Source organism: Ceratotherium simum, chromosome 22, assembly GCF_057802395.1.
Source record: "Ceratotherium simum simum isolate JZ-2026a chromosome 22, ASM5780239v1, whole genome shotgun sequence".
NCBI lineage: Eukaryota > Metazoa > Chordata > Mammalia > Perissodactyla > Rhinocerotidae > Ceratotherium > Ceratotherium simum.
Window position 1 is genome coordinate 16,795,435 of NC_141921.1, and position 22,690 is coordinate 16,818,124.

At 39.4% G+C, this 22,690-nt stretch overlaps 1 protein-coding gene across 10 annotated transcripts in view; it reads left to right on the top strand.

Annotated features, from left to right (window-relative positions):
• Window positions 1–22,690, top strand: part of FOXJ3 (forkhead box J3) — a 162,993-nt gene that overhangs the window by 26,048 nt on the left and 114,255 nt on the right. For 9 of the 10 annotated variants that reach the window (XR_015555769.1, XM_004443128.3, XM_087446152.1 and 6 more), the window contains one exon: window positions 433–493. Coding sequence is in view for 8 of the 10 variants with exons in the window: in XM_087446150.1 (XP_087302276.1) it covers window positions 433–493 (61 nt within the window). In the remaining 2 variants the exon portion in view is untranslated. Of the gene's footprint in view, window positions 1–430; window positions 494–22,690 lie in introns of those variants that run through there. The other variant, XM_087446157.1, reaches the window with a different exon arrangement.

Consider the following 22,690-nt stretch of genomic DNA (forward strand, 5'->3'; position numbering starts at 1 on the left):
AAGATAGCACTGCTTTGGTTGAAGAGTAGATGGGGTGGGGGACAATTATGTGGGGATGGGAACCTGCATGCTCAGCTTTTTGGTACCCTTTAGGCACCTCCCTGGAATCCCTAGGATTCTACTAAACAATTTGGACACACTCTCTCTATGACATAAACATAACAATTTGTTAAATTTTATGAGTTTTCAGCTCCTTTGGATGTTACGGTTATAGTTTGCGTGTTTGTCTTATACTTCTTGGTATGTCTGCCTTCCTCTGTAATTATTGTTATTACTCAGTAGTGTTTTGATTCATGTGGGTCTGTGTTCAGATAATGATGACTCTTTTAGCCTTTTATTTCTGTTTTCAAAGTGTTTTAATTAGAATTGTAGCGTGATTCATAGTTAGATTTACTTTGAAGCATCTGATAACTAACTTTTTTTACTTTTCAGATTCTCTTTGTGGCCAGATGGGTTTGTATGGACAGGCTTGTCCATCTGTAACTTCATTAAGGTGAGTGCTATTCTTTTTCTTTTTTGGAACATGTAACATTTTAAAAATTGTGCTGGTCAAGTCATATTAGAATGTATTTCAAGGTGAGGTTCAGAATGAAATACAGTCATGTGTTGCTTAATGATGGGGCTACGTCCTGAGAAATGCATCATTAGGTGATTTCATTGTTGTACGAACATCGTAGAGTGTACTTACACAAACCTAGATGGTATAGCCTACTACACACCTAGGCTGTATGGCACTAGTGTTTTGGGACTGCCATTGTATATGCGATCCGTTGACCAGAATGTCATTATGCAGCGCATGACTGTATTGTAGTTTGTTTTGTCAAAGAGTGCTATTTGGTGGGGTTGGGAGATAGTTTTGCTTACAGAGATGTTGTGGTAATGGGATTTGGCTCTTTTCTTAATCTCCACTTAGTGAACTTATATATTCTTGTACATGAAATAACATAATTGTACGCTTTTTTGTCATTCCCTTTTTTCAAACTAATTTGCTCTCTACTTGTTTTAATTAGAAAATACATAGTAAATTTTGATTGCCTCTGTAGCAGATTATTAAATAAGACTAGGTGCTAATTTTAACCTCTTTCTGAAGGATGATGTAAACATGATACCTAGATTATCCTCATTTCCAGTGAATAAGTAAAATGTAAAACGTAGGAACTAAGTTGTTATATATAACCCAGTGATTTTAGATTTTTTTGATGTTACTAAATCTTTTCTACAAATTAAATCTTATGTGAAAGCCAATGAATAAAACACATAAATGTGGGACTTTTCTGCTTGCTTAGGCTTCTATGTTCTACTCCACAGTTGCCCCTAAGGGATTGCTGCAGTTCCTAGAGCACAGTTTGAAAAAAATAACCTAAATCTAATCTGTTAATTGAAGTCTTTCAGACTAGAATATGAAGTGTTGATGGTAGCGCCTGCTCAGTTACATGTGGTGTTGCAGCTAGCTGTATCATTTATTCATGCAGCATATTGAGCACCTAATGTGTTGTCAGACACTATTCTAAATGCTGGGGCTACAGTGTTGTACATAACAGATAAAAATCCTATAATCATGGAGCTTACATTCTGGTGAAGGAACAATTAATAAACAAGATAAGTGAGAAGTATCTGTTAGATACTGACAGTGACAGTGATAAGGGCTACGGTGAAAAATAAAATAGAGAAGGGGAATAGGAAATATAGGACTGTGTGCTATTTTAGATAGAGTAGCCAGGGAAAGCTTTACTGAAAAGGTGACATTTGAGTGAAGACCTGAAAGAGTGATGGAATGAGCTATATGTTGGGTATGTGGAAGGTGAGCATTCCAGGTAGAGGGACTCCAGGAAGTGCCAAGACAGGAGACTTGCCTTGTATGTTGGAGCAACAATGACATGATCAGTGTGGCCGGAACAGAGTAAGTGATGAAGAGAGTTGGAATTGCCCAGCTTTGGAGGGCAGAAGGAGAGAAAGGAGGGATACAAAATAGTTGAGAGCCATGAATGTGAAGTTAAGGAATCCTTAGGCTTGCAAGAAATTCTGGTTGTTTAGAATGCCACAAAAGAAAAATGAAGTTGCGTTTTTAGTTTTTATATACTTGAATTTTCAGCAGGCCGAGGCTGGCTGTTCTTTTTCCTCAGTAGAAAAGCTTTACTCTGTGCCATTATGGCATTTCTTTTCCTGAGAATGCACCTGGAAGAGATGGATATAGATGGAGAGAGTGTTTTTCTACTTTGCTGGAGTCCATGTGTCCTTTCTCCCCTTGCCCCACCAAACAAGGGACATCTCTATAGCTCTGAAAAGAGACTTTTTAACATTTTTTTTTAAATATAATTTTATTTATTTATTTATTTTTCCCCCAAAGCCCCAGTAGATAGTTGTATGTCACAGTTGCACATCCTTCTAGTTGCTGTATGTGGGACGCAGCCTCAGCATGGCCAGAGAAGCAGTGCGTCGGTGCGCGCCCGGGATCCGAACCCGGGCCGCCAGCAGCGGAGCGCGCGCACTTAACCGCTAAGCCACGGGGCCGGCCCTGAAAAGAACTTTTTAAAAAAGACTGTCGTCTTTAATCTCCAAAGCTGTTATAGAACTAATTTTACTTAACAGTGATTTCTGCTTACTATGAAGGGAGGGAGGAGTCATTTTACTCTTTTCTGAATATTTAAAACTTTGGATATGGTCATGTTAGGACATTTTGCATACTTTGATATTCCACTTCCTTAAAGGTATTTTAGTTGTGGGATATGCTGAAACAATCATATTTTAAAGTCATTGACTGAGCTTTTAAATCTCTTTATTTGAATATTTATGTTTAGGTTAAGCTTGTATATGACATTGGGTTAGGAATAATAGATACTTAACTTTTTGCTGATAGAATTATAGAATTGGAAGGGATGATGAAAGAGAAGAGATACCATGAGTTATTTTATAATTTACTCACTCTGTTATAATTCTGTGCACAGTATTCTGGAATCAAAATTTTTTTGGATATAGCTATAAATTTAGCATTAATTAATAAACTGAGAAACTCTATGGCATGAGTTGAGATATTTAGTATCCTTATATGTATCTTTCATTTCTGTAATATTCTGTATGGTTCATCTGTGAAGCAGACAATTCTCATTCTCAGATTTATGGATAGAAGATCATTGTCATTGATTTTTCTAATTGGAAGCCAGCATTGGGTTGATATAAGGAGGAGAGGGAAAGAACGACTATTTTTTGGTGAGAGAGAGAGAAACTGGATTACTTAAAACCACAATAGGTGCCGGCCTGGTGGTGTAGTGGTTGAGTTGGAACGCTTCGCTTTGGTAGCCTGGGGTTCGCAGGTTTGGGTCCCGGGCATGCACCTACGCACCACTCATCAAGCCATGCTATGGCGGTGTTCCATATATAAAGTAGAAGAAGACTGGCACAGATGTTAGCTCAGCGACAATCTTCCTCAAGCAAAAAGAGGAGGATTGGCAACAGATGTTAGCTCAGGGTCAGTCTTCCTCACCAAAAAAAAAAAAAAAAAAAAAACCAACCAAAAAAACCCACAATAAATTTTAGTCTGCTTTCCCGTAGAGTCTTCCCCAAACCAGAAACAGGCTCCCCAACTGCGCTATCCAAGTAGGAATAGAGCCAGAACTCGTAAAGCAACTCATACCCACTGACACTGCTTGTTTGCCATACCTCTCTTGTTATATACATTACTACCATTATGTCTTGTATATACTACCTGTAGATCTAGAAAATGGCTAGCCTCAAGACAGGAAGCATATGAGTTGGTGGAGAAGAACTGGCATGTGGCTGGGAATGAGAAAGTTGGTAGGCAGGTAGGAGTTTGTTGGCATAGATAAGAGCGGGAGTGGACAGTTATGTGTAAGTAAAGGTAGAGGGGTAGAATGAAAGTATGTGACATATTTTAAAAGTTTGTTGGGTAGGAGAGGGTAGTTAGTAAATGGATTAAAACTCTTTCTCCTCTTCCTTTAAATAGTTAGGGTAAACAAGTTAAGTATTGTTTTTTATAGATGGTATTGGATCCTTATTTAATCTGAATGTTTTAGGATTATTTTTAAAATTACGCTTACTATGTAGAAAATTTGGAAAGACAGAGATAACTATTGTTAATATATTCATATCATGTAATTTTACACCAGTAGATACTATGTGTGAATTGGAAAAAGGCCCCCCAGATTTTCTTTAAAAGAATGATTGGAAAAGATTTTGTAGCAATAGCTAAGTATACTCTTTAATTTTAACCAAATTGGTCTTAACTGACACTTTGTTCTTCTTTACTTGCTAGTAGGGGTAGAATTGCATTTTAACAAAAGTCACTATAACAACATCATATTCTATATAATGAGATTGTTTTATTCTTATCAGTCAGGGTTCTGTCAGGAAGCAGAAACCACATCAGTTATTTGAACAGAGATACTTTAATAGGATCATTAACTAGATATGAAGTTGTTGAGTAGGTAACGGAAAGGATAAAATAAAATTCTAAGGTTTCATGGAGATAGACACTTCTGGAAACAGCTACCAGCCGTAAGGGCTCAGGCTGGGACCAAAGGGAAAACCTAGAGACTTAGAGGAACGGCCCTGTAGAACCAAAACTTGGACCTCTAAAGAGAAGGCACTACATAGCTGTTGCTAGTGTCTGAGCTCAGAAGAGAAGTCTCATGGTTTGAGACCCAGACCTCTGAGGAAAGGGTGCTGGTTGGTGCTGGTGTCTTTGAGTTGGGTATGATGAAGCTAGTTCCACAAGTGCTGAAAGCACTGCAAACTGGATTCACTTATTACTATGGGGGGGATCTGCTGCTGTAGGGATGAAGAAGCCTTTGCTGGGGTAACTCTCTTATGAAGCCCAAAGAATAGACAAGAAGGCTGAGGTATCTTTTTCCTTCTCCAGGCTTACAGTCTATCTTTAGTGCCCCCTCTTGGCAGAGCCTTATGGGAAACCAGCAGGCAAAGCAGAAATGTGGTGTGCAGAGTCCCAGTTCCAACATCATTAAAGCAGATTGGGAAGAAGGGATGGGGGTGTGGAGCTGAGGAGCAATAACTTAATAATTTGTTCCAGCAAACTACTAAGAAATATGGCATAAAAAGATGTTTTCTCAGATTTGTTTTGCAGCCAGTGTTTATGTGATTTTAGTAGGCTACTTGCATGTTGCTAAAAAAAATCCTAATTTTGTAAATCATGTCAAATTATATTTAAAATTTTATAAGATTCACAGGTATTCCTTGCAGTCTGTATCTACTGCAGTCATGACCTGAGTTTGGATAGTAAGAGTCTGGATAGTGAATACTGGGTCATCTACATTTGTTCGCATCCTCAGTTTTGGATAGCAAGAGTGAGAGCTCAGATAACGATGTATATAGTTTCTGTCAAACAATAGAATCCTCAGAATTTAGCAGAATCTATTTGGTTCCTGAGTTTGCATAAGATGGATTTGAATCCTGAGGTGTACCTGTGTTTTATTTCCAAGTACAGATTCAGTAATAGCAAAAGCTTACTGAAAAGGGAAAAACTTTGTTTGAACATTTGCTTTATGTAGACAGGTAAACACATATACTTCTTTCACATATTGTAGCAGTAGACTATTTTTATAATTTAGTTTGATCAAAGCACAGTAAAATTTAGTATTTCTTTGGACTTGTTAAATGGGGCCCTTCCTACATTTCTGAATTGTCTAACATTTGTTAGAGGATTAAAGATTTTATTTATTTATTTTTCCCCCAAAGCCCCAGTACATAGTTGTCTGTCATAGCTGCACATCCTTCTAGTTGCTGTATGTGGGACGCGGCCTCAGCATGGCTGGAGGAGTGTTGCCTCAGTGCGCACCCGGGATCCGAACCCGGGCCGCCGGCAGCGAAGCGCACGCACTTAACCGCTAAGCCACGGGGCCGGCCCTGTTAGAGGATTAATTTTATTGTTCACACATGTATGCAGCCTGGGACACTGGGTTATCAGTAGCACTGTAAGTAGTTTCTGGTAATATTCATTAGTTTCTACCTAAGAAGTTTTCTATTTTCACTCCTTTTTCGCACTCGTTTTTTCCTTTTTGTTAGTCTTCTCCCTTAAAGATGCCTTTTATCATTGATCCAGTTTGTCTGTTTAGGATGTGCTAGGGAACACATTGGGATATTTTAGCACCAGAGAAGCTCATGTGTTAGTTTCTCAGATGAATTTCATGTTCATCTGTTTCCTCATTCCCTCTTCTTGATATTGATGACCCTGCTATTTATTTTTTTTACAGATTTTATTTATTTATTTTTTTCCCCCCCAAAGCCCCAGTAGATAGTTGTATGTCATAGCTGCACATCCTTCTAGTTGCTCTATGTGGGACACGGCCTCAGCATGGCCGGAGAAGCGGTGCGTCGGTGCGCACCCGGGATCTGAACCCGGGCCGCCAGCAGCAGAGCGCGCGCACTTAACTGCTAAGCCACGGGGCCGGCCCGATGACCCTGCTATTTAGAATGACCAGAGAAGGCTAGATTTATTTGAAGGCTTCTTGCTGCCGTGTTTCTAGTAGCAGGCTTGGTATTGATAAGGCAGCTCTGGTATATAGTCTTATAATCAGATAGACACAAGGTTCAAATCTCTGCCATGTGTTACCCCATGTGACCTTGGGTAAGTTACTTCACTTTTCCTAATTTTACTGTAATAGGGCTGTTATTGCTTACCTCACTGATCTTGTAGAATTTATGGGATGAAATATACATATAAAGCATCTGGTATACTTTTTCCTCTTTTCTCTTTTCCAATAGTAGGAAGCAAAAGGGATCATCATTTTTATGACAAAAGAGGACAGATTTGTATCCTTTGCTGTCAGCTCAAGAACATGAGGTAGAAGAGGATTTCTCTTTCTTCTTTCTTTTTCCCCTTTACCTTAGATTCTTAGATTCTGGAGTATCTACCAGTAGTGTTCAGGTTTGCAACTGGTCTTCAGGCTAAGGATGTTGCTGACATTTAATATTATATGTTTATTATAATTAATATAATTTTATGCTTTTAGGTCTGTCCCACACAGTGGCAGAAATAGCCTTTGCTTTATCGTACCATAGCTTATCGTTATTTTCATCTTTATCAGGCTTTTTTTGGAATTGATAAAATCTGTTAATTTGCATGTTTAGATATGGCATGTTCCAATTAAATGAAGAGTAATGAGAAACCCTCTTAATTTTGACCATTACAGAAACTTTTTCTAAGATGTATTTTGAACTTTTCTGTCTTGTTCTAAAGCTTTACTGTCTGTTATGGTAGCACTAGCCTCATGTGGCTATTTAAATTAATTAAAAATAAGTAAAATAAAAAAAATTAGTTCTTCAGTCACACTAGTCACATTTTAAGTGCTCAGTAGCCATGGCTACTGATGGCTGGGGGCTGTCATATTGGATAGCACTCAAACATTTCCATTGTTGCAGAAAGTTCTGTTGGACACTGCTGGTCTAGATCATCCTAAATGTAGTTTAATCTTTGATCTAAGATGACCTAATGCCCTAGGGCTTCCGTTTTTGAACATCAGGTATTGAAGAGTATCATTGCCTATTTATTAACTTAAGGACATATTGTATAAGTTACTTTTGTGATTAAATATTGACTTTGATAGTTAGCATTTATGGTGTTCTTACTACTAGACCAGACATTATTTAAGCATTTTTAAAGTGTGTTAGTTAAGTTTCCTCAACAACTTTATGAGGTTGGTACCATTATTATCCTCATTTCACAAATGAGGAAACTGAGATAAAGTTAAGCAATTCAAGGACATGAGGGGAGTAAGGGACAGAGCTGGGATTCATACATAGGTCTTGCTCCAGTGCCCTTGCTCTTAATCACTAAATTTTGCCTCTTTCTGTCAGTATTTATTATAGTTTGAGGCTTTTTTCTTAAATGAAGGATGCCAAGAAATATTCCACTTAATTGAGGATACTATAAAAAAAATAAGTGCATGAGGGAGATATCAATGCTGGAGACTGGAAGAAAGTGATAGAAAACTAGTTATCTGATTTTGAAATACATTGTGTGCAATTGAAAGAAAAAAAAACTTGTTATGAAAGGCAGCAGTTTTGTTTTTTGTTTTGTTTTGTTTTTTGTGAGGAAGATTGGCCCTGAGGTAACATCTGTTGCCAATCCTCCTCTTTTTGCTAAGGAAGCTTGGCTCTGAGCTAACATCTGTCCCAGTTTTCCTCTGTTTTTTTGTTTGTGGGATACCGCCACAGCATGGCTTGATGAGCGGTCCGTAGGTCTGCACCCAGGATCTGAGCCCGCGAACCCCGGGCCACCAAAGCAGAGCACATGAACTTAACCGCTATGCTACCTGGCCAGCCCCAGCAGCAGTTTTTTTATGGGGAGGTGGTGGAGAAATTTGAGTTGTCCTGAATTCATATATGTAGGGGGAAATAATATTAGAGGTAATAGGGAATAAAAATAATCACTGAATATCCTGGCAAAGTAAAAGAGGAGTTAAATGTAAAATCTGTGCCTACCAACAGTGCACATAGTATAAAATAATAGTACTGAAAAATAAAAACATAAGATATTAGGGGCCGGCCCTGTGGCGTAGCGGTTAAGTGCGCGTGCTCCGCTACTGGGGGCCCAGGTTCGGATCCTGGGCACACACCAACGCACTGCTTTTTCGGCCATGCTGAGGCCGTGTCCCACATACAGCGACTAGAAGGATGTGCAACTATGACATACAACTATCTACTGCGGCTTTGGGGAAAAAAAAAAAAGGAGGAGTATTGGCAATAGATGTTAGCTCAGAGCCGGTCTTCCTCAGCACAAAGAGGAGAATTAGCACGGATGTTACCTCAGGGCTGATCTTCCTCACAAAAAAAAAAAGATATTATATGATTTGATTTAGTATAGTAAGCTTATTTTATTTTTTTTTTATAATTTTATTTTATTTATTTTTCCCCCAAAGCCCCAGTAGATAGTTGTATGTCATAGCTGCACATCCTTCTAGTTGCTGTATGTGGGACGCGGCCTCAGCATGGCCAGAGAAGCGGTGCGTTGGTGCGCGCCCGGGATCCGAACCTGGGTTGCCAGCAGCGGAGCGTGCACACTTAACCACTAAGCCACGGGGCTGGCCCAAGTAAGCTTATTTTAGTCAAGCTTTGCTTGGTTGCAGGTAAAGGAAACCAGCACTGGATATATCAGAAAAAAAAGAAAAGGAATTTATTTGCAGAATTATTGGAGGATTTCACAGAACCCAGAGATAGCTGGATCTCCTGCAGAAATAGAACTTAGGTTCTTAGGAACATAGGCAGTATACTGTCTTCTCGTTGCTTTTCTCTGAATGTAATTTGTTTCTTTTTTTTTTTTTCTGAGGAAGATTCGCCCTGAGCTAACATCTGTTGCGAGTCTTCCTTTTTTTTGCTTGAGGAAGATTTGCCCTGAGCTAACACCTGTGCCAGTCTTCCTCTTTTTTGTATGTGGGTCGCTGCCACAGCATGGGCACCGACAAGTGGTGCGGGCCTGTGCCCAGGAACTGAACCTGGGCTGCTGAAGCGGAGCGTGCCGAACTTAACCACTAGGCCACAGTGCCGGCCCCTGTAGTTTATTTCTTCATTTCTACAAACCAACTCTCTTTACCTTTCTGGCACATGGCCATCCCATACCTCTCAAGTTCATAGCTTCTTCATTTAGGAGCCCAGCGCAAACTGTTTCAGGCCTAATTCTAAATTCCTAAGGAAGAAAATTCAGGTGAACAGTGTAGGTCAGGTATCACATCCTGGTTCACATCCTTTAATTGGTTGTTGTAATACTGATACAGACATGGTATAGATATGACTTTCAGGGCCCTAGGGATGGAGACAACTCTGAGAAAGGGCATGGTGAACTAGGCAAAACAGTATAGAAAGTGTCTGATTAAAAGCAGCATGTGTCCAGTGTTGGGTGAGAAGGATTAGGATTTCAAGAGAGGATACTTTCAGGATTCAAACCCTTTCCTTGGGCCGGCCCAGTGGCTTAGGGGTTAAGTGCACGCGCTCCGCTACTGGCGGCCCGGGTTCGGATCCCGGGTGCGCACCGACGCACTGCTTCTCCGGCCATGCTGAGGCCGCGTCCCACGTACAGCAATTAGAAGGATGTGCAACTATGACATACAACTGTCTACTGGGGTTTTGGGGGAAAAAAGGAGGAGGATCGGCAATCGATGTTAGCTCAGAGCCGGTCTTCCTCAGCAAAAAAAAAAGAGGAGGATTAGCATGGATGTTAGCTCAGGGCTGATCTTCCTCACAAAACAAAAACAAAACCCTTTCCTTATAGTGACGTGGGTAGTGAATAGGAGACTTAAGTTGCACCTTCGTATCAGAACAGGGTATCCTTAGAATTGTAGATTTGAAATTGGACTCCTGCTTCAGTTCTATTCAGTTTGACAGATACATATTGAATACCTGTTATGTGCTTACGTGGCGTTCAAGATTCTCATAGAAGCAACAAAATAAAAGGAAAATAAACGATTATTCTGCCCCATACTAGTACTTACTTGAGAGCCTGAGGAACAGGTGCTATGGACAGGTCTTCGTCGAAGGTTATGGTACTGAGTGGAGATTAAAAGCAAAGGAACACTTTCCTCACAATTAACACGCTTCCTCCTCACCTCCCACGTATTTTTAGAACTCACAAAGTGATATATTAGCTATGTAAAAAAGTACAATTCATGGAGGTTATGGAAAAATGAAACTACTTAAGTAAATAGAGGCTGAGAAAAAGATAGTGTTTCTTAATATATTGCAGGTAGGTCTATAGATAATTCAAGAAATAGAAAACCAAGAAGAGAAGCCCATGTAGTATAATGAGAAGGAGCACTGAATTGGAAGCCATAAAATGGGAATAATCATTCATGCTTTACCTTACAGCACAAATATATTTATTTTTGTTATTGATATCAAGAAGAAACCAATGGGGCTTAAACTAAAATCATGAAGGTAGATTATTACTGCTTTTCAAATTGATTTTAGACCTTCCAGTGGGTATGGAGTGGTATCTCATTGTGATTTTTTTTTTTCCGCCTGAGGAAGATTCGCCCTAAGCTAACATCTGTTGCCAGTCTTCCTCTTTTTTTTGCTTGAAGACGATTCACCCTGAGCTAACATCTGTGCCAGTTTTCCTCTATTTTGTATGTGGGTCCCCGCCACAGCATGGCCACTGAGAGTGGTATAGGTCCATGCCTGGAAACCAAACCCAGGCCGCTGAAGTGGAGTGCTTAACCACTAGGCCATGGGGCTGGCCCCTGTCTCATTGTGATTTTAATTTGCGTTTACCTGATGACTAATGATGTTGAACATCTTTTCATATGCTTATTGGCCACTTTATCTTCGTTCAGATCTTTTGCACATTTTTAAACTGGGTAGTTTGTCTTCTTGTTATTGCATTGTAAGGGTTCGTTAAATATTCTGGATGCAAATTTTTTGTTAGAGCAAAAATTTTAAACTTTGATAACATCCAGTTTACCAATTTTTTCTTTTATGGTTTTTTCTTTTTATTTCTTAGCTGAGAAATCCTTACCTACTCCAAATCACACATATTTTTTTCTTTTTTTAAAAACATCTATTGAGATATAATTGACGTAGTACAATTCTGTAAGTTTGACACATATATACACCCATAAACTCATTATCACAACATATCCATCGCTCACAAAAGTTTCCTAGTGTCGCTGTGTGATTCTTCCCTCTTGTCCCTCTCTCTGCAAGGTATCAATTGATCTGCTTTTCTGTCCCTGTACTTTTGTTTGCATTTTCTAGAGTTTTGTAGAAATGGACTCATCCAGTCTTTATTCTTTTTTCGTGTCTGGCTTCTTTCATTCTGCATAATTATTTTGAGATTTATCTCTGTCACTGCATGCATCAATAGTTCATTCCTTTTTGTTCCATTGGGTATATGTACAACAATTTGTGTATTCATTTACCTGTTGATGGATGTTTGGATTGTTTTTAGTTTTGGCTATTAAAAATAAAAATGCTATGAACATTTGTGTATATGTCTTTGTGTGGACATATGGTTTATTTTGGATAAATACCTAAGAGTGAAATGACAAGATCATATGCTAGGTGTATATTTAATTTTTTAAGAAGCTGTCAAACTGTTTTCGAAAGTGGTAGTACCATTTTACATTCCCACTAGCCTTGTATGCGAGTTCCAGTTGCTCCATATCTTTGTCAACACTTGGTATGGTCAGTCTTTTTAATTTTAGCCCTTCTTGTAGGTGTATGGTGACACCTCAGTGTAGTTTTAATTTGCAGTTCCGTAATGACTAATGACGTTGAGCATCTTTTGATGTGCTTCTTTGCCATCACATATCTTCTTTTTTTTTTTTTTGGTGAGGAAGATCAGCCCTGAGCTAACATCCGATGACAGTCCTCCTGTTTTTGCTGAGGAAGATTGGCTCTGAGCTAACATCCGTGCCCATCTTCCTCCACTTTATATGTGGAACCCCTGCCACAGATGGCTTGATAAGCGGTGTGTAGGTCTGCGCCTGGGATCTGAACGTGCGAGCCCTGGGCTGCCGAAGCAGAGCGTGTGGACTTAACCACTACGCCGCCGGGCTGGTCCCCCATCACATATCTTCTTTGTTGAAGTATCTGTTCAAATCTTTTGCCCATTTTTAAAAATTGGGATTTTTGATGTCATATCTAAGAAATATTTGCCTAACCAAATGTTACAAAGATTTTCTTTTATGATTTCTTCTAGAAGTTTTATAATTTTGGCTTTTATGTTCAGTTCTGTGATTCATTTTTCAAGTTTTTGTTTATGACGTGAAGTAAGGGTCATTGTTAACTTTTTCCCCAGACTGATAGCCAGTTGTTTCAGCATCGTTTTTTGAAAAGTTTTTCCTTTCCCTTCCCCACTAACTTGTCTTGGCATCTTTATCGAAAATCATTTGAGGGCCGGCCCCGTGGCTTAGCAGTTAAGTGAGCGCGCTCCGCTGCTGGCGGCTCGGGGTTCGGATCCCGGGCGCGCACCGACGCACCGCTTGTCTGGCCATGCTGAGGCTGCATCCCACATACAGCAACTAGAAGGATGTCTAGTTGCTAGGAATCTAAAAGTAGATATTAGAATGCATTTGTGATAATCTGGGAACAGCTCCAACTCAAGTAATCTATACATATTGTAGATATTGCATATTGGTTTTTTTTTTTTTTTGTGGTGAGGAGGATCAGCCCTGAGCTAAGATCTGAGGCCAATCCTCCTCTTTTTTCTGAGGGAGGTTGGCCCTGGGCCAACACCCGTGCCCATCTACCTCTACTTTATATGGGACGCTGCCACAGCCTGGCTTGACAAGTGGTGCATCGGTCCATGCCCGGGATCCAAACCTGTGAACTCCAGACAGCCGCAGCGGAGCATGCGAACTTAACCACTATGCCACCAGGCCAGCCTCTATATTCTGTATAGTTAAAAAGCTGTATGTCAGATTGCCTATCTAAGAAGACTTACAAGTAATTTAGAGATTGATTTTTGGCCTTTTCAGGTTCTATTCATGAAAAGCCTGATGTTAACTACTTGTCATGGCCAGGGAAACTTATATGATGCCAAATATTTTTTAAGATCCACAATGTAGAACTGAATTCAACTATATTTGTTGTATGCTGTACACTATGGAGACTATATCGGCAAAGCAGAAAATAAGCAAGCATGTCTTTTTTTTTTTAAAGTGTTTCTAATAGTTGTCATTTGTTGAATGCCTACTATGTGCCAAGCATTAACCGTGTACTAGGGTGTTCCATATATATTTTGTCATTTATTCCTCAGAGTAGTTCTGTGAGGCTTAGAAGTTTGTTTGACTTGTCCAAGGATGCAGTGGAAGAGTAAGAATTCAAGCCCTTTTGAGTGACTTCAAAGCCCTTAGTATTTCTGTTACATTATATATTATGTTAGAAACAGTGGTGATCTTCAGTCTTTGAGATGATTGACTTATTATTACATGGTTCTTAAACTTTTTAGTCTCAAAAATTATTTAGTATTCAAAGAGCATTCATGTGAACTATATCTATCAAAATTTATTGTATTAGGAATTAAAACTAAGAAAAAATTAAAATATTTATTAATTTACATAGAAATAACAATAAACCCACTATATGTTAACATAGATAACATGTTTTATGAAAAATAACTATTTTCCAAAACAAAAAAAATGAGTGAGAAGATTGGCATTGCCTTCCATTTTTGCAAATTTTTAAAATATCCGGCTTAATAGAAGACATTTGGATTCTCATCTCTGACTCTGCATTCAGTCTGTTGTGATATCATTCATCACATAGCATCCGAAAAGCTCCACTATACACTTATGAGAGGATGAGAGTGAAAAAGTCAGATAACATCTTACTATGAAAATTGTTTTGACCCTTCGGATCCCCTGAAAGGCTCTCTTGACCACACTTTGAGGACCAGTGAACCATAGACATCATATGTAGCAGCTTAAGCTGTTTCTCTAGCATTTTCTGCACATCATATTAACACTAAAAGATAAGACAGGATCACCTTTCACAGTGTTAGCTCTCTGCTGGTACTGAGCCATATTATTGGTGTAATGCCAGGGAGGCAGAATGTGTGGAGATAAAACTGATGTAGGATATCCAGTAAATGTTGTGTGGTGAGTTGAAGCAGTATGGTTGTAAACGGGTCAGGATAAACACTTTAATGAGACAAATGAACCAGTGGACACATGTTACTCAGAAGAATTTTATTATACTTATATATATAATTTTTTTTAAACAAAGTATAAAAAGTATTAATAGCAGATTCTGTCTGGGTTTTTAAATAACAGCTGCAAAGATGGCTTTAAGTCTTCTTGTGTCAAAGAGACTAGTATTCATCAGTCTTTCCAGCTACTCAGAGGCAGAGATTCCAGTAGGTAGAGTGAGATTTAATTGCAAAATACAGTATTTACTTAATGACAGAATGTAGGTCAGTGGTTAATGTCCAAAAATATTTATTTTTACTCTCTAAATTGTAGTGTAAAATATTAAGATTAGAGTTACACATATAGCATAAAAATAGCTTTTGACCATATGATCTGTAAGTTTGTACCCCAAATGGAGTTCTAACTGTGAGTTGGCTTGTATGAATTTAGAATATGGTTTTATGAATCTAAGATTATATATTTGTGGAGTAATTTGGAGAGAATCTAGAGAAGAGCAATGACTATATAATGGTTCTTTTTTTTTTTTAGTGAGGAAGATCAGCCCTGAGCTAACATCCATGCTAATCCTCTTCTTTTTGCTGAGGAAGACTGGCTCTGAGCTAACATCTATTGCCAGTCCTCCTCCTCTTTTTCCCCAAAGCCCCAGTAAATAGTTGTATGTCATAGTTGCACATCCTTCTAGTTGCTGTATGTGGGACGCAGTCTCAGCATGGCTGGAGAAGCAGTGCATAGGTGCGCACCCAGGATCCGAACCCGGGCTGCCAGTAGCGGAGCGCGCACCTAACCGCCAAGCCACGGGGCCAGCCCTATAATGGTTCTTAAATCAGATCCTGTTGGAGAAGTTCTGAACTTTAAACTTAAGGAAGAAACCCAGGGGCGGGCCCGGTGGCATAAGCGGTTAAGTGCGTGCGCTCTGCTGTGGCGGCCCAGGGTTCGCCGGTTTGGATCCTGGGCGTGCACCGACGCACTGCTTGGCAAGCCATGCTGTGGCAGCGTCCCATGTAGAGTGGAGGAAGATGGGCACGGATGTTAGCTCAGGGCCAGTCTTCCTCAGCAAAAAAAAAAAAAAAAAAAAAAAACAACGGAGGAGGAGGATTGGCGGATGTTAGAACAGGGCTGATCTCCTCACCAAAAAAAAAAAAAAGGAACCCAAATGGTGTTAATATTATAAAATATATGAAGTGTCGTTATGAAGAGAACTGACCATTTCTCATTTTCCAAGATAGAATTTAAAAAAATTTTCTTCTATAGCAAGGGAGATAGAGATTAGCCTGTTAAACTTTTTTTAAAAACCACAATGAATTACATACCTTAGAACAGATGAAATAAGTTGTGAACTTTTCTTGACTTGGAGATCTTAAAGAATATTGTTGGTCTGCAAAATAAGTAATACTAGGACTTTTAGAAATGACCTAATTAGGTTCTTTTTCATCTCTGATTTTATGGTAAATAGCTCTGCAATCACAACTGTGTGTACAAATGGCAGTTGTCTCACTAAATCCTCCAAATTTTTGCATAAGCGGTATTGTGAATATACTTGGAATTTTAGGGGTGAAAGAAAAGTTGCCTCGAGTTTTGAAGAATTACCTTCTACTATTTGTGTATTAGATTCTATATCCTAAATTGTGGTTCCTCCACCTGTATTTTCACTTGAAACCAGTGAGGATTTTTTCAGTTTATCTTTTAAAAAAGGTCATTGCTCGTAGGAAGTTTAAAGGCTCAGTTAGGGGCCGGCCCGGTGGCACAGTGGTTAAGTGCTCACACTCCGCTTCAGTGGCCCGGGGTTTGCAGGTTCAGATTCCAGGTGCGCCCACGTGCACTGCTTGTCAAGCCATGCTGTGGCGGCGTCTCATGTAAAGTAGAGGAAGATGGGCATGGATGTTAGTCCAGGGCCAATTTTCCTGAGCAAAAAGAGGAGGATTGGCAGATGTTAGCTCAGGTCTAATCTTCCTCACACACACAAAAAGGCTCAGTTGTTCATACCTTAGTGGAGATTAGGTTGATGCTGTACGCTTTCCCCTTAAGTGGAGCAGACATCAAGTACTTTGAAAAAATGGGCGTTTTTATGGGAGGAGAAGAGCAAGTAATTAATTTTGGAGTTTATAACTCCAACATTGGGGGTTTAGGGCAATGTGAGATGGGAGATCCAAGGTATAGAAGGTAGTGAGAAGTATGGTAGATACAAACTATATTGAAGTTTTGTCAGGAGCAAGCTAGTCCTGCACCAGGAAAATGGAAAAATGTTATTTCTTTCTTTTCCTTGTTACACCTTTGTCTCTCTGCTACAAGATATCCACCTGGGGCTTTTACATTCTTACAACTGTGGACTTAGAACTCCTTTACAGAATAAATAGCATTTTGTTGGCTGTTTCAGGAATCATCATCATATGGTCTTATTTCTATGGGAAAAAATGTTCTCAATTCTCATATGCAATCTACAACAAAATTTTAAAACAATCCCTTCTGAGTCACTTCTTTAGAATAAATAATTGAACTCATGAGGGGCTTATTTCCATTGAGTTTGCTAAATGATTATTGTGTGATTTAGGGCATGTAAGTCTAAAACCACTGAGTAAGAATGACAATCACTTAAAATTTAGAAAATTCTGAAGAGTGTGACTTTGATAAAAATATTAATAGCTAACATTTATTGAGTGCTTATTTACTATGTATTAGAAACTATTCTTAGTGCTTTGTATGTATTAACTCATTTAATCCTCACAACAATTCTTTGAGATGGGTACTGTTTTTATCCTCATCTTACAAATGAGGAAACTGAGGCATAAAGAGGTTAATTTACTTGTTTAAGGTCACATAGCTAAAAGTGGAAGAGCTTGGATTCCAATCCAGGCAGTCTTAGTCCAGAGCCTGTGTTCCTAATCACCAAGCCATATCTTTTTAAATGTAGGACATTGACTGTGTTATTTTGCTGAAATTGAACTAAAAATAGAAACTTTGATTTTGCTGGTATATGATAACTAATTTTGAAAAAAAAAACACCAGCTACTTTTGCTTGGAAATAGCTTAAATTATTCATTTATAAATTTAAAAATATGTTACATAGTTATAAAATGTAAAGTCAATCTGTAGTAGATTTTATTTCTTTTTAGGTTTCTGCCTTGCTCTGCTCCTTTGGGTACTCAAATATCCACATCTACTCTTTTTCTTATATATGGAACTCGCTCATCCTTTTCCCAAGGGAGACAACCCAGAGTTTCATCCAGTTATTATATCTAGCTGAAAATCCAAGCTCTCTGGGTACAGTCCGTTTCATCAGATTCCAGAGTGGCTTCTTGTGGTTCAAAGACCTGTAAACCAAAGATGAGTAATCTGTACTCTACATACCTAGTATATAGGAGTGGAGAAGGAATAGGATAATAGCAATACAAGCTGTTATTCAGAAAAGGGGATAATGGGACACACTCAGTAGTCACTAGTCCATATTGAGTATAATGTCTTCCTGGGTAGGAGTGGCAGAGACTCCCTGGCAGTGTAATAACGTTCTTGGTTCTGCTCTTTAGTGGGGTCTCCATTGTCCCCTATGCCCTCTGAGAGGTCTTACCTTGTCCAGTATCCTCCATGGCCGCATCTGAGATGGATATTGGTGAAGGTGCCCTTTCTGGGAAATGCACAGCTTTTACAGCTCACTTCTTATTAATGAGCTTGAGTATTATTTTGAAAGCTTAAGAGACTTTTGCAATCTAGACTCTTTCTGTTTCCTACCCCCACATACAGTTATCTTAAAAAACTTAGTTTTGGGGCTGGCCCTGTGGCCTAGTGGTTAAGTTTGGCGTGCTCTGCTTCGGCGGTCCGGGTTCGGTTCCCAGGTGCAAACCTACACCAGTTGTTGGTGACCATGCTGTGGCAGCGACCCACATACAAAATAGAGGAAGACTGGCACAGATGTTAGCTCAGGGCAAATCTTCCTCAGCAAAAAAAAAAAAACAAAAACAAAAACAAAAGACCAAGAAACTTAGTTTCTAGACTTTTTTTTTTTTTTTTTTTGTGAGGAAGATCAGCCCTGAGCTAGGATCTGGCTAAGGCCAGTCCTCCTCTTTTTTGCTGAGGAAGATTGGCCTTGGGCTAACATCCATGCCCATCTTCCTCCACTTTATGTGGGACGTCGCCACAGTCTTGACAAGTGGTGCATCCGGGCGCGCCTGGGATCTGAACCTGTGAACCCCGGGCCGCTGAAGTGGAGCGCGAGCACTTAACCACTGCGCCACCGGGCCAGCCCCTAGTTTCTAGACTTTTTATTGCTTTGAGCTAAAGAACCTGCCCAGACAGAATGTTTAAATGTGAAAACTCTCACCTTTGTGCTCTGCCTTCCCCAGAGATTTCTAACCTTGTTTGGTGCCATGGAATCCCTTCAACAGTCTGATGAAACCTGTGGACTCTTCTCAGAATAATGTCTCAAAATTCATAAAATACTTAGGATTACAAAGAAAGTCAATTAATTATATTGAAATACGGTTAGCAAAATATTAGCTTTGTAACCTAGTAATATGTGTGCCTTTAAATTAACACATTAAATAAAAGATCTAGTGGCAAGTCTAAGACACTATCATAACTTTGAATGGTTGAGGAGTTTGAATAAAAATTTGAGATTCTGCAGCATTTGTCACATGATATGAATATATTTGTGATTTTTGTTGGTGGCAAAGTTGCAGGTATTGTTAAAGCTACTATGATTTGTTGTCTACTTTTAGAATTAAAGAAAATGCTCAATTTCAGTTATAAGTTAGTGAAAATAAAGAATATATTTTCCCCCATCCAAGTTTATTGACCTGTTTTGGCTCCTGAGGGAATGATGGCTCTGGTGAGGCCATTTAAAACAGTAGCCTTGGGTGGAAGGACAACACCCTTACAACATTGCTTTTGTCTGGCAAGGCATCCGTCTTCTCTCCTGCTAAGGCTGCAGTTTTGCGGCTACTACTCATTTACTTCAGTTTGCTACTTCAGAAGCAGTTGGTGTTTTTCCAGCCTCGCAAGGCTTAAATCATATGACTCTTAGCTTGAATTGCAGACCATAGGCAGGGAGTACCTCCCGTAGCATATCTGCATTTTCTCCATCTCTGCTTGCAACTCTAATGGTAGTTTATTTCTCTCTTAGGACTTTAAGTGGCAAGAAGGAGCCAACACATGCCAACATTCTGATTTTTTTCTATATTTCTTTCCTTGCTGTAACCTCAGTTGGCATATGGTTTGCTTTCCAACGTCTACAGATGATGGTTTTATCAAATCCTTTGTCACTCTTTAATAAGTGTCCAGCTTTCCAACCTGCAGTATCAGAGTTCTTAATGTTTGCCTTATCAACTCCTTCTTTAAGAAAGTGTCTTGAGCCAGCCCTGATGGCCTAGTGGTTTAAGTTTGGCGTGCTCCACTTCGGCGTCCCAGGTTCGGTTCTGGAGCACGGAACCACACCACTTGTCTGTCAATAGCCATGCTGTGGCAGCAGCTCACATAGAAGAACTGGAAGGACTTACAACTAGGATGTACCACTATGTACTGGGGCTTTGGGGAGGAAAAAAAAAAGAGGGAGATTGGCAAGAGATGTTAGCTCAGGGCAAATCTTTCCCAGCAACAAACAAACAAACAAAAAGAGTGTCTCATTTTAGGTTCTATTTTATCACCCCACTTCCATGTCCCAGATTCCATGTTTGTTAGGAATTGCATTCACCTGCTGGTAGAGATCTTATAGTAGTTAAACACATAGAAAGTCTGGAAGATAGGCAGTTCAGGGCTAGGATGGCAGTTTCACAATTGCTTCACAAAAAATCAGGGATCCAGATTCCTTCTCTCTGCTCCCATATCCTCAGTGTGTGGCTTCCATTCTCAGAGATCACCTTATGATCCAAGATAATGCCTGGAGCAACAGCTATTGTGTTCACATTCCAGACACAGGAAGGGCAAAAGGCGCAGTGCCATCCAGAACAAAATTGGGGTTGTATTCCTAAGGAGGAAGGTAAAAACATATTAGGTGGCATTTAGTGGTCTTTGGCATAGACCTTGCTTCTGGTTGCCTTGGGTGCTGAGATGCTGTAATAGGAGTTATATGTTATATAAAATATATATGTATTAAAAAAATGGATGTCTATAGACCCCCTGAGATGCATGTGATCAGAAATACTGCTGTGGTAATTACAAGAATTTCTTTTGAGTTCTCAGTTGCTCAATTTTTCACATGCTGCCAAGTCTTAAGATGAAATGCCAAGTGCCAGGAGTGGAGTGGGAGGATTCAGGAATATCTAGGTCACAACATCATTACCCTCATTATTCTTAGTCATTTTATTTTCCTTGATGTCTTCCTCTTACCTCCATTTAGGGAGCCTACAATATCTCTACCCATTTCCTCCCTTTTTGATACCGTTGAAAACTTGAAAACTTTCTGAGTAAGCTTTGGCTACTCCATGGGAGTTAGGGAAGTTGTAGAGGCAGGCCAAGCAATGTGCAAAAGCATATTTGAGATCATATCAGTAGCAGTGTTTTATAAAGTAGGATAAGAACCTCCCTCTCCTCCTGCCGTCTTGTGACTTAGTATTGAGTTGTTATATCTTGATGCTCTTTACCTTTTCATTTTATGCAGGAAGAATTCCTCATGAGACTTCTTTTAAGCGACATATAACCATCATAGATTTAAGAACTTCAGACATAAGTTCTCCATGCCTTGCTTTCTCCCACAAATAACATTATCTTTTTATGTTTGCTTCCATCTTCGCATTTTGCTTTGCTATTTCAGTAGAACTGTCTCTGTTCCTGTGTAGTGCTGCTTGTCAATCTCTTCTTTAAGTCATACTTTTTTCTAATTCATAAAGGACTTCAATCCTGTGATTATCTTTACCTCATGGTATTGAAGCTTCTTTTCTTTCACCTCCTCCTTTTAGCTTTTAAACTTGTGTGGTCTCACTTGTTTGTGGAGGAGCATACCCACACCTTCATTGGATAGTCACTATTTCAATCATTTAACCACCATTTATTGACCCTTTACCTACTATATTCCTAGGCACTGGGGAGACAGAAAAGAATAAGCAAGTTCTTTCTTCCAAGGAGCTCATGGTCTCATGGGAGAGAGATAGATAAAGTTAGTTAATTCTGTACAAGTCCTGTGATAGAGGTATTTATATTCTAGTCTGGGAGCAGGATCCAGTTCAGTTTAGGATTTGGAAGATGGGAGGAGTGGATTGCCCAGGCTTTCTGGAGGGGGAGATGTTTGGTCTGAGTCTTGAAGAAAAAGTAGAAGTTAGCTAGGCAGAGTAAGAAGGAAAAGACATTCTAGAAAGGAAGACTTATTTCTTATCCAAATACTATGTTATTTTTCAGATAATGTGTACCTGGCATGGTGTTAGGTAGCATCTGAAGTACTAGTATATGGTCACTATCCTCAGTGAGGAGGTGAGGGCAGAGGGAGGAGGAAAGCTTAGACATATGATGCAGTTAATTATTCATATAAAACAGCATGGTAAATGCCAAACTGAGGTTATAATTGCTCTAGGAATTTAGAGAAAGATTAATAAAAAATAAAAGCTAAAGTAGTTGAAAATGAGAAGTTTAGATTTAGTATTTAGGAGAAAGGGAACCATTGAAAGTTTTGGGGCACAATGACATGAAAACAATGCTGACAGACTTCTCTTGGAGTCTGTGTGGACTCTGGAGGTGGTTAGCAGGGAGGAGTGGTGAGAAATCAGAGTCTAGAAGGCCAGCTAAGAAGCTTTTGGTATGAGGTGAGGTAATGAGGGCCTGACATTTCTTAACTGGATTTCCATAACCAGATTCCTCAGAGCCTCCCATGCTGTTTTTAAATTGACCACCATCTGTTCTCTTATACAAGTAGACTTCTGTCATCACCATTTCACTAAGAGATTTCTTTCTCAAGTTACTGATAATCTAGTTGCATCTAATGGTCGTTTTTTTCTGTTCTTTTTTTTTTTTGTGAAAAAGTTCAGCCCTGAGCTAACATCCCTGCTAATCCTCCTCTTTTTGCTGAGGAAGACCGGCTCTGAGCTAACATCTATTGCCAATCCTCTTCCTTTTTTTTCCCCAAAGCCCCAGTAGATAGTTGTATGTCAGAGTTGCAC